The sequence below is a fragment of the Echinops telfairi genome, unplaced genomic scaffold (genome assembly GCF_000313985.2).
Source record: "Echinops telfairi isolate 266 unplaced genomic scaffold, ASM31398v2 ScPeMD7_443;HRSCAF=831, whole genome shotgun sequence".
NCBI lineage: Eukaryota > Metazoa > Chordata > Mammalia > Afrosoricida > Tenrecidae > Echinops > Echinops telfairi.
Window position 1 is genome coordinate 84,385,837 of NW_022104341.1, and position 12,217 is coordinate 84,398,053.

The 12,217-nt window shown below is 56.3% G+C and overlaps 2 protein-coding genes across 2 annotated transcripts in view; one reads left to right on the forward strand and one right to left on the reverse strand.

Moving 5' to 3' along the window:
* The window catches only part of LOC105978308 (7SK snRNA methylphosphate capping enzyme-like), a 102,262-nt gene extending 101,028 nt beyond the window's left edge, over positions 1-1,234 (reverse strand). Inside the window, exons 1-2 of the mRNA XM_045291772.1 lie at positions 1,204-1,234; positions 32-171 (exon numbers count right to left, since the gene is read on the reverse strand). Coding sequence (XP_045147707.1) covers positions 32-171; positions 1,204-1,234 — 171 coding nt within the window. The remainder of the gene's footprint in view (positions 1-31; positions 172-1,203) is intronic.
* A 5,092-nt stretch (positions 1,235-6,326) lies between these two features.
* SLC6A9 (solute carrier family 6 member 9) overlaps positions 6,327-12,217 on the forward strand; it is a 26,616-nt gene continuing 20,725 nt past the window's right edge. Inside the window, exon 1 of the mRNA XM_004699486.2 lies at positions 6,327-6,436. Within this exon, the coding sequence (XP_004699543.1) occupies positions 6,407-6,436 (30 nt within the window). The 5' untranslated portion in view covers positions 6,327-6,406. The remainder of the gene's footprint in view (positions 6,437-12,217) is intronic.

Below are 12,217 nucleotides of genomic sequence, written 5' to 3' on the forward strand. Positions count from 1 at the left end.
CTTCTTAAAGGAGCCGCGCCCCCTTTCGGGCCTGCTCCTCGTAGGCCACGCCCCTTCGCTGCTCCGCGTTAAAGGAGCCGCCCCCGGGGTGCTCTGACAGCTCCCGCACAAAGCCCGAGTCGCTTTCTTTGCTGAAACATGCCTGACCGTGTAGCCGCAGGGAGATCAGGGCTAGGGGGGCAAGGAGTAGTGAAGAGGAGAGAAGGACTCTCCAAGTGAGGGGCGCGTGAAGGATAGAGAGAAGAGGGTGGACTGATCTTCTGATGAGAGTAGACGGATCTGCGAAGGGACCAATGGGCGACGTTGAGCATGCCCAATGCTTCCAGGGACCGCAGAGCAACCGCCCCCTTACTCAGGCCTACGCAGAGGTACCGGCTCCATGCCCAGCCCTGAGGACACGGAAAGATCATACCTCTGCCCGGGAAGACGCCTCCACCCAACGGGGGCAGTGAGCCTTGCACACACACCGGCAGCGGTGCCGCAAAGCTACGTGTGGCGAGTGTGGTCGGCAGGCGTAGCCGCGAGCTGGCAGAATTGTGGAAAGGCTGTCTGCAACTGGGAGGGAGGAAGGAGGCCCTATGAAGATAATGCCTGAGGGGCAGGTTTAGAGGATGGGTCGGATCTCTAACAGGTGGCGATGGGGACAAAGATGCTGAAGGCAGCAGGAGCTGGCTAAACAGAGCCACTGAGACAAGCACTCTCTGGGAATGCTGAGTAGTCCCACGTGGCCACAGGTAGCCCGCTTGGATTCCCAGGCATTGTCAGCAGACCTCCACGCTTGACACCACAGTGAATAACATTGTGCTTCCTCCTCTGTCTGCCTACTAATCTGTGAGGTCCTTGTCGGGAGGGGGAGAGCATGCCACCTTTCACTCCCAGGGGAGACTCCAGGTCTTGACCCAGATGGACCTTTACAATTGATTGGCCCGTCCATCTGTTTGGAGAAGAAAGAATGAAGATGAGCCAGTGTCCAGTGACAATCTCTCAATAGCCACCACCACCCCCTTACACTAGCATCAGCTTCCTCCCCTGGCACAAGCAGGGACTCTCCCTCTCCCCACCAAGCTCTAGTCATTACCAAACCCGACCAAAGTTACCTTCTGTCTGTATTCTCTCAAATGTGTGCACCTCCCCCACCCCTCCACTGTCACCTCCCAAGCCCCGTCACCTCTGGCCTGACCTCTGGCCTGACCTCTTCCTGACAGATCTCCCCGCTTTCATCCTTCAGCCCCATCCTAGTTTCTAGGACGATGTGCAGCAAATGCACACCTGAGCACTTACTCCTTGGCTCCCAAAGTACCCAGGATAAAGACCAAAATCCCAACCCCAGAGACCTGCCCTAGCTGACCTGTCCAGCTTCCTCTCTGGCCACTTTCTCCCTGCCTGTCAGACACCAACCCCCCACAAGCCACACTCTTATTCCATTTGCTTATAAAGTTTTTTTCTCTTCCCTTGCTCCCCATTCTGACTTCGCCCGTTGAGCTGCCCTGACCTTTTCATGAAGGCGCCCCAGTGGTGTCCTGGGTCACGAGACGGGCTGCTCACCTCAAGGCCAATCGTTGGAGACCACCAGCCACTCTGTGGGAGACCGAGGAGGCTTTCCACTGTGAAGATCCGCCACCTGGGAAACACCCAGGGGCAGTTCTACTCTGCCCTGCAGGGTTGCTGTGAGTCAGAACCAGCTCAGCAACCGGTTGAGTGGAGGCCCTTTTAGCCCAGTCCCTGGGTGGTATAAACACACGGGGTTAACATGCTGGGCTGCTAGCCCAAAGGCTGGGAGTTCAAGTTCACCCAGAGATGCCCTGAAAGACAGCCCTGGTGATCTGCTTCCAGAAAAGCAGCCAGGGGAAGCCCCCTTCAGCACAGTTTCCCTCTGACACCCATGGGATCACCCCAGGTAGGAATCGACTCAGCTGGCAACTGGTTTCTGAACCCTTGGACCTCACATCCTCCAGGAAGCCCTCCTTGGCCCACTGACAAGGCCAAGCCCTGTGCTGCAGACTCCCAGGAAAGGGTCTTTGTCCTTCAGCCCCTTTATCGCGGTCTGTCCTGATTTGAAATTGTGTCATCTGCTTCCTTCTTTTGTTCCCTGCTGGAAGACAAAGACCCCTCATCCCTGGTGCCTAGCGCAGACCTGGCCCTTAACCAGCCTGCAATAAATATTTGTGGAATACATGAACGGAGTTGTGGCCAGCCTTCAAAGTCGCCTAAGCCATTGAGGCCACATCCTGTTGGCAGTGGAAAAGGCCGGGAGGGAGTCAGGCGTAGGGGGTTTTGAGAAGACTGGCTGGCGAAGAGACACAAATACAGAGAGGCAAGAGTGAGACCGGGAGCTTAAGGATTTACCAGGGAAGAATGATTGAAATGTCTTTGAGACCGAGACAGATGACGCTTCGAGGAGATAAAGAACTTGCTTGAGGTTGCATGCCTGGTGATGGCCAGAACTCTGCCCAGCCTGTGAAAGAGGCCCCCTGTGGCCGGTGGGGTGGCCTCAGACAGGGGTTAGAGGCAGATCTGGTGTCTGGGCAGGATGGAGCCCCCACAGCTGGAACAGTGGTTGACACATCACAGCATCCCCTTCATACTCTCTGAATGCAGAAAAGCCCAAACCCTTTGCCAGCGCATCCGTTCCAGCCGTAGTGACCCCAGGACAGAGTGGTACGATGTCATAACGTGTACTCTTTACCAAAGCTGACTGCCAGCGTCCTGATTCTGTAGGGTGGCTGGTGGGTTCGAACCGCCAGCTTTTGGGTGAGCAGCAGGACACTTAGCCATTGATGGTGCTGTGGGACAGCGATGGCAAGGACAGTAGTAAAAGCATGTGCACCAATTCATTCTCCCAGAAGCAGCCATGGGGCAATCTTTGCCCTCCAAGCTCCCTGAGGACAGACCTGCATCATCAGTGGTCCTTAGGGCCTGACCCAGGACTGGAAAAAAAAAAGCAACCCATTGTCATGCAGTGGGCTGCCAACTCATAGTGACCCTGTAGGACAGCGTAGAATGGTAACATAGGATTTTTTTTTTCATGGCTGAAATCTTTTTTTTTTCTTTTGATCATTTTATTTTATTTTTTTAATCGTTTTATTAGGGGCTTATACAACTCTTATCACAATCCATACATACATCAATTGAGTAAAGCACATTTGTATATTCATTGTCCTCATCATTCTCAAAACATTTGCTCTCCACTTAAGCCCCTGCATCAGGTCCTCATTTTTTCCCCTTCCCTCCCTGCTCCCCCTCCCTCATGAGCCCCTGATAATTTATACATTATTATTGTCATATCTTGCCCTCTTTTGATCACTTTATTGAGGGCTCTTACAATGCTTATTATCATCCAGACATCAGTTGTATCACGCATATTTGTACATATGTTGCCATCATTCTTTTCTAGACAGATACTTTCTATCGAGCCCTTGGGGTCAGCTTCTGTTCTCCAACCCCCTTCCCCCCAAGGCTAAAATCTTTATAGATACAAACTACCACTGAAAGGCTGCTAGGTTCAAACTGCTGACCTTGAGGTTAACAATCAAGTGTGTAAAAGCCAAGGCTCCGGTGCTCCCTCTGGCTCCAGCCAGGCTTTCACAGCCCTGGGAGGAAATGATCCCCTGAGAATCAGAGACAGGTGATCCGGGAAGCAGTTTCTGGAGAAGGCCCCCTGGGGCTGAGGGTGTTGGTTCAAGTCCTAGCTGAGGCTCTTCCTGGCAAGGCATTCAGCCTCTGTGAGCCTGCCCGCCCCCCCTCTCTCTCTCCTCTCCACTCCAACCCTGGGGTGCTGAGCTACAATGGGGACCTGTGTGAGAGCGCAAGGTAGCTTGAGTTCAAGGCCAGAAGACTCCGTTTTCTGACCAGGCCAAACACAGACTCATGGCCAGCGAATCCATGCCGACCCCCAGGACAGGGTAGAACTGCCCCTGTGAGTTTCCAAGACTGCCAACTCTTTCGAGGAGCAGAAAACCCCGTTTCTCCCCCACAGAGCAGCTGGTGGTTTCGAACTACGAACCTTGTGGTTAGCAGCCCCACGCTTAACCACGGAGGTGGCTCTCAAACAGGGCTTCTGCTCTTCTTCCTGCAATCACCAGATTACCATCCGTTCATAAGTCTGTCCATAAGTTCTGTTCATCAGTCTCTCTGGAAGTCGAATGTGCACCTGAGTCAGGACCGTACAGTTTGCGTTTAACATCACTCAGTCAAGTGTTTGTCGTAATGTAAAGTCTCTGATGTACCTAAGAGACATTAAGGAAATACTTCCAGAGACGCTGAAACGTCTCTAACGTAGTACTACAGTAGCCATCATCATAATGGTTTGTGTTGCAAAGTAGCACCCGTTTGCTATGACAAACCCCAAGTTTTCAATAGAGGCTTTGGAGGTGGAGAGGTTGGGAAGGGTGCTTGCTTGTAACGACAGATCCTAAGTCCAATGTTGGTCACCGGGCCCTTCCTGTCACCGTTCCCTGGCTGGGCAGAGGCAGCTTTAAGGAGTCAAATCCAGCATTTGCAACGTCTGTGTGGGAGGCTCAGAGTGTGAAAGCTCCCCCTTCTAACAGCCACAGGAGAGCTAAAGCCTCAAGCGGGGGCAGTGGTAAGGGGGGGGGGTGTCTTTCAGAGGACACTTGGTGTGGCAGAGAGAGCAGCCTAGGCAGGTATGAAAGGGCACTGGTCATCTCTGGGTTCCTGTTGGCAGGGTCCCTGCCAGAGGAGACAGGGCAGGCTACTTTGCATAGGCAAACAGCTTCTTACTCATGGCTTGTCCCGGCTTTCAATGATTTCCTGGGCCTGTGGGTCAGAGGTGGTCAGGGTGGGGCAGGGGACACCGAGCAACCATGGGAGGGAAAGTACGGGGAAGTCTCAGAGATAGAGCCCAACCCGCACCTGGGATCGTGCACCCTTGTCCATCGGACCCGGTGTTCAACCACCGCTCCCCACGACAGAATTCTCTGTGAGTGTGGGGGGAGAGTGGGGGGAAAAGAGGGCTGATACTAAGGGCTCACGTAGAAAGAACATGTTTGGGAAATGTTGAATGGCAACCTATGTATCAGTGTGCTTAATGCAAATGAATGTTCGATTGTCGTAAGATTTGTAAGAGTCACTCAATAAAATGATTAATAAAAAAGTATTATGCTAATAGTAATCAAAGGGTTCTCAGAGGCTGCTCCAAGCTGAGCCCTCTTCGGGGCCTGTCAGAAGCCCCCCCTCTGCCATCCCCCGTTGTCCTCTGAAATCTGTAGCCATCGGCCCGGTCCTGCAGCTCTGCGGCTCCACGCTGCTGCCTTTCGGAAGCTCGAACCTCACATCCCACAGCCTCAGCCTCACTCATTTCCCTTCAGTTCCACGCAACCAATACTTTCTGAAAACCCAGCACTGTGTGTGTTGGCCCCGGGCACAGGGGGCATCCGTGCAGCCCACCCCAAGCCCTGGGGACACTCAGGGAGTCGCAGTTGACGGGCTCAAAGACACGTACGTCTAACGTGATAGGATGAGGACACTAGTGGAAATCTGTACAAATCGAAACAAAATCTGCCACCATCAAACGGATGCCAACTCACATCGGCCCCATAGGACAGGGTCGGACTGCTCCCTGGGGGTTCTGAGGCCATACATCCTTAAGCAGGCTGCCTCATCTTTCTCCTGCAGAGTGGCTGGTGGGTTCAAACCACTGACCTCTCCATAAGCAACCCAATGCTCTGCCGGCTGCTCTACCAGGGCTCCTGTGCAAAACAGAGAGGACGAAGCTGTGTGTTCATTCTGTCGGAGGAGAGCGTGCCGGGAAGAACAGAAGGTGTTACAGACAGAGGCAGGGAGGCATGACTGGCCGTGCGGTGTTTGGTGGGACCAGAGCTGATGGTCCCAGGTAGTGACACAGCTACAAACCCAGACACCCTGGAACCCAGGCTGAGCGGTGCCAGGTGGCGTAGGGAGGACCATGCTAGCTGCCTGGCGGCGTGAGGCTGGGGAGTACATTAGGCTGAGCTGAGCTGACTCCCCTCCAGGGGAAAGGTTGAAGCCATTCACATAGACGCTGATGGAATTGGACCCCATCCCAGTTCTGTGTTCATTCGTATCTTTTATAGAATTTGGCATCTGGAGAGTCAAAAATAGACCTCTGCCCACTGGGACAGGAAAACTTGGAAACCAGGGGGTGTGGGGAAGGGTCGGGAGAAGAGCAGGGAAGGAGCTGGATCAGACGGCCATCCAGAAAGGAGTGGGACGTGCAAAGGGCCTGGGGCAGGGGGAAGGGAGAGGGTGGAAGGGCTGGGGAGTCCCAGGGCCACATGCCACTGCCTCTCCCGGGGCTTCACCTCACCCCTGCTCTCTCCACAGCTCCTGAGCCCCGTGGTCTGAAGGTGCTGGAAGCAGAGCCTCTAAGTGTTGCCTGGGACTCCAGAGACCCCAACCTACTGCCACCATGGTAGGAAAAGGTGCCAAAGGGATGCTGGTGAGTACCAGGACCAGGCTGCAGAGAGGGAGGGGGCCAGAAGTATACCCCATCCAGTAGGACCTTCTGTAAGCCATTTGCTTTGACAGGAGGGCCCAGGAGGAGGCTCTTTGGGGTCTGGGTCTGGCACGGCTGGGGCTCCGGAGTTCTCCGGCTGCCCTAGCCTCCTGACAGGACAAGGCCTCACCCAGTAGAGTGGACAGTGCTGTGGCTCCAACCCCACAGTGGGACAAATCCGGCCATAGAGCCCGCACAGGCAGGGCAAGAGGCATGAGGCTACTCCTGCACCTGTGACTAGAGATACCCTGGAGGGATGGGCGCAGGACACAGCTCCACCTGCAGGGAGGATGGTGGAGCATCTGGTGCCATCTTGTGGCCGGCACCTTGGCATGTCCCCCTGACTACCCCTCCAGTCTTTACCCCAGGGAGTGTTCAACCATGGTGCCAGGGGTCTCCTCTGCTCCGTTAGCTTGCCTTTCCTCCATTTCTGGGGCTCCTTCTCACTCAGAACAAGTAACCTTCGGGTTTGACCAGAGACAAAGGGCATTTGGTCGGGAATCCTCTCCTGAGGCCTCTCAGAAAATCTCCCTCTTCCACCCTCCCCACCCCGGCCTGCCTGCCTTTTCTACTGAGAGTGCAGGAGGACTGATGGTGAGTCACACCTAGTGAGCAGCGCCAGCTGTGAACCCCACAGCGGGCAAGGCCAGGGCCTGGGTCAGGAGCAGGTCTCATTGATGGACGGACCGGGGTCCTGACAGGAAGCTAAACCAGAGAGATGTTAGACTCTATCCCAAGAGGCAGCGGTGATAGCGCTTCTCTCGAGATCACGCCTCGGGACAAGTTGGACCGCACAGCTGTGAGGAGAGGGAGCCAGGGATGAGTGTGACCTCTCCCTTGGCAAGTCCTTCTGTTGCTTTTCTCATTCGGGTCAAGACTCATTAGCCTGGGGTCTCCGCTAACCCCTCTGCAAACCAGCCCTGCCCCTCCCCAGAGAGCTTTGGCACTCAAAAAGTACTTGGACCCGACTTTGGGGAGGGAAGATGGCAGTCCTGCTCCAGGCTCTCGGGGTCCTCTTGATGACAGCCCCCTTCTCCGCTTCCAGCCCCAGCCCCTCATCCAGCTCCCCACGCCGCCCGCCGCTCTGGTCTGGGTCTCTCCTGCTTAGATGAGCCTAGATAGATCGAGGTTCCTCAAGTGGTCCTGGAGGCCTGGTGGCTCAGAGTCAGTCCCAGAGGGATGTTCCTGGCCTAGGCTCTTGCACATCCTATGACAGAGCCCCAAACTAGCCTTCCCTTCCCGGAAGTCTAGGGATTGCCCTGGGTCTATAGCAGGTGAGGTAGCAAGGATCTTCTCCGTGCTGCATGGAGATTCCAGGCCTGGTGGACCCCGAGAGGGAGCCTGGTGGCATAGTGGCTATGCATCGGGCCGGGACCCAACTGCTGCTCCATGGGAGAAAGACGGGTGGGGAGGGGAGGGGGGGCTTTCTTCTCCCGCAAACACTTACGTCTCAGAAACTCAGTGTGGCCGTTCTGCCCCACAGGGTCGCGATGAGTCGGCATCCACTCGATGGCAGTGAGTTTGGTTCGGTTTGGTTGTGAACCCTGAGAAACTCTCTTGAATCACCCACCTGCCCACCCACCCCAGCTGGTCCCCTTTCCCTGGAGGGGCCCTGGAGAACTGGGGCAGGCAGACAGGAGGCAGACAGGACCCACATGAGCGGGCATGGAGAGCAGGAAGTTGAGGGGCCCCGGCTCCTGGGCCCCGCCAGCCCGGCCGGCTGGCCCGCCTGTGGTCGGGAATGCTGCCTTGGGGCTCCCGTTCCCAGCACCAGGATGTGCCTAAAGATAGCTGGAGCTCAGTTTCCTCTGTGTCCTCTGCCCTTTGGCTTCTGCCCGCTGCCTCTGCGCTTGAAGCTCATAGCATCTGTCCCCTGGGCACTCCCCATGGTTGTTCAGAGATTCTATTCCTGCCTCCTTTTCAGTTCTGCCAATGACCTTGGGCTACTCTCTTCTCCGGCTCCAGTGTGAAGCCGAAGCCGATTCCCTTCGGGGTTGGTCTCTGGATGCAGCCTGTGTGGTGCTGTGCATGGCCCCTGCCAAGCTCCCTGGGCAGCAGTATTGACCCTTGATGGAATGGCAGTGTTTTCGGAGACGGGAGTGGCCGGGGAGACTCCTCCCGGGCGGCCTGTTTTGTGGGCTGTCCGAAGAGAAGGTCCTAGAGGGTCACGTCTGGACTCCCAATGGTACCTGGCCTTCTCCTGGTCTCTGCATCTCTCAGTTGCCCTGTGCACGTCCAGTGTGTCCAGAGGAGGCAACTGGCCCCTCACCGCGGGTTCCTCCCTTCCATCCTGCCCCAGGCTCGGGTGTGAGAACATGGGCCTCTTGGGTCTTCGCTGTTGACAGACACCCTGGATCATCCTGGGAGTGTCTGCTGGGCTCTGGAACAGGTGCCCCGTGGAGAAGCAAGTCACTTCCCAGCACGTGCACAGGCCCACATGCTGACTGCACGTGCTCCCGCCCCCATTCCCAGCCCAGATGGTCTCTGCCAGGCCAGCTCTACTGGCTCCCTCACGCTTCAGCAACTCCTAGGACAGGGTCATCCGAGAACCCAGCTGGCCAGGGTGCCTCCGAGCTTCTGGGAGCAGCTGGGCTGCTTGGGGGCCACAGGGGTGGGGTGGCATGGCTCTTCCTTAGAGACTTAGTGGTTCTGTACATGTGGGGGGGGGGGGGGGTAGGAATGCCAGGATCTCAGAGAGCAGGGGCACCTGAACAGAGGAACCCTGGCCAGGAGGCATGAGAGCCCCTACTGACTCTACTTGAACCCCATGGTCTTACACCAAGTTGAAAGTTCACGGGCTAGACTCAGTCCCCTCCCCTATGCCATCCAGACCAGGTCTTGGCCAGGCAAGGTGAACCCCTTGGCCACGTCTCTGATACACCTTTTGCTTCTGCCCCTGGTCGATCGATGCTTCTGCCTTATGTTGAAGGAAAGCGCAGTCACCCAGACTTGGGTTCTGGGTGCCCCCACATCTGAATCCACCACAGGCTGCCCCTCACCCCCTCACCCCTCGCATGTTGTGCTTTCATGAGAGGGCTTGGGCACCTCCTGTCTGCAGTGTCCATCTAAAGGCATGGCGCACAGTGGGTGCTAAGTGCTGGAGCAGGCTCTGCACATGTTAGGGGCTCACCAAGCTCAGGGCTGAGCGCGCACAGGGGTATTCCCTTGGTAGAGGACCCATCACCCACTGGGCGTCTCCTAGCACTAGTCCTGGCATGTAGCAAATGCCCAACTAGTATGGACAAGGCCCATGTTGGACACTCCCTCAGTAGGGAGCTTGTCTATCACCCAGTAGTCACTCCTCAAGCATGTGCTAGACACACAGTGGGCGCCCATCCTGCTTGAGCCTGGGCACCCATTGGGTTCTTTCTCACCCAGTACAGAATCTCACACACATGAGACAGGTGCCCAGTGCAGAACCCAAACCGCACAGGCGCTCATAGGCATGGGCTCAACACACACTGTTCTCCCAACTTTGGGTGTGGCACAGAGTAGGCACTTTCTCAACCCAGGCCTGAGCCTGCCCTAGGTCCTGGCACACAGTGGGTGTTCTCCTAGCACAGGACTGATACCCAGTGGGAACTCTCTTGGCCCAGACCTGGCACACAGTAGGAATTCTCCTAGTATCGCCTTGACACCTAGTGGTGCTTCCCTAGCAGGGGTTTGACACACAGTGGGCCCTCCACTCATTCAAGGCCTAACACACAGTGGGCACTCTCCCAATGTAGGACTTGCCACAGAGAAGAAGGGTGGCCTGAGTGGTGAGCCTGGGCTGATCTTGCTGTCCATGCCCTGGCCCCACCCTCACCCCTGCCAGAGAGTGGCAATGTCTAGATCAGGTGTCCTCAAACTATGGCCCACGGGCCACATGCGGCCCGGTGAGAACATTTATCCGGCCGGCCGGGTGTTTTTGCCCTATTTGCTTTTTTACTTCAAAATAAGATCTGTGCAGTGTGCATAGGAATTTGTTCATAGTTTTTTTTTTTAAACTATAGTCTGGCCCACCAATGGGTCTGAGGGACAGTGAACTGGCCCCCTGTTTAAAAAGTTTGAGGACCCCCTGGTCTAGATGTAGAGGGAAGGCCCAGTGTTCCTCTAGGACCCTGCCCTTCTCTCCGCCCACCCTCCTTGAGTTCACCCTCGCCTCTCCCTGTCCCCAGCCCTTTGCAGCCCTAACTCAGCACCACCTTCCCTCCAGTGACTCGGGGCAACAGAGCCCCTAGACTCCTTGCCCCTCTGGAAGCATGCCGACTCCTATTAAGCAAAGTCAGAAGCAAGGGCTGGGGGAGTCGGCCTCCCTAAGTGGGGCTGGAGCAGCTGGATTCCGCTAATGAGGCCTCATTACGGCCAAGGCCCAGCTGGGCTATTGCCGCCTCCTGTCCCCATGGTCAGGGCCAGGGAAAGCCATCCAGCCAGGGCTGCCTGTTCTGGGCACCCAGCCCAGGCCAGGGCAGCCAGAACCCCGAGCCCACCCTGGGTGGAAGTGAGCATTGGGCATCATGGGTGACTGGGTCTTCCTGGAGTCAAAGGCTCAGCCAGAGCCTTGGCCCTCAGTCTGTGCCCACAGGAAGTCAGGGAAGTGTGTCTGGGGAACGCGCTGCTTGAGGCTGGCCCAGTGAGAAGACTCTTCTGAGTCGAGGTCGAGCCCCATCTTCCCAGCAAACACGGGGGTAAGAATGCACGTACCTCCTAGGGCTCTTGGGAAGACTAAATACGTTGATCTACGTAGGGCATTTAGGACGCCCCCCAAGGCTTGTACTGATTGCCGTTTTGCACTGATCACTGTTGCTGAGTGTGCTCATAAGAGTCAAGAAGGGCAGGGGGTAACCCCTGTTTTAGACGTGAAGCGTCTGAGACCAGAGATGTGGAGTGGCTTGCCGAAGGCCTTCTATGGGGAGAGCCTGGCAGGCCCGCCTGGCTCTACAGCAGCGGTTCTCAACCTGTGGGTCGCAACCCCTTTGGGGGTCAAAGGACCCTTTCACTTAGGTCACCCGATTCCTAACAGCAGCAAAATGACAGTGATGAAGTAGCAATGAAAATCATTTTATGGTGGGAGGGGGGGGTCACCACGACATGAGGAACTGTATGGAAGGGTCTCGGCATTAGGAAGGTTGAGAACCACTGCCCTACAGCCTGGCTGCCACTCCCACCTGTGTCGATGTTGATTGTGGTAAAAACATCGTATTCTCAGTGTCCTTGATGGCGCCCTTCGGGGCGCACACCCCCATCCCCATCATTTCCGGCTTGTGAACGCAGACCCAGTGTCACTCCGCCCTCGCTCCAGTGGCACTATGGTGTCCATGTTAGCTCCCTGGTTCAGACCCACCTGCCTGTCCACGGGAGAAAGATGAGGCTGGCGGCCTCTCTAAAGCATTACAAAGCCGGGAAAACCCTGTGGCTCGGAAGGGACCAGAGGGCAGTGGGTTGACCACCAAATTCACAGAAAAGGGAACCTCCCCCCCAAATGCGTGCATGCCCCGTTCAGTGGATGTTAACAGAGATCCCATCGGGGACCCTATGCCATGACCTCTTTACTGCTTTGCCAGCCCCAGAACGCCCACCGACCTTTCAGTGTGGTGCCTCAGAGACTGCTGGGGACTGACCAGTGAGGGGGACTTCAGAAAAGATCGCTGAGGCTGATGGGTCTGAGAGACGGCTTACCCCACCCCTGGTAGCACCTGCTGGGCCGGCCCGGCCTGCAGAGCGTACCGTCCCCAGCCAGTG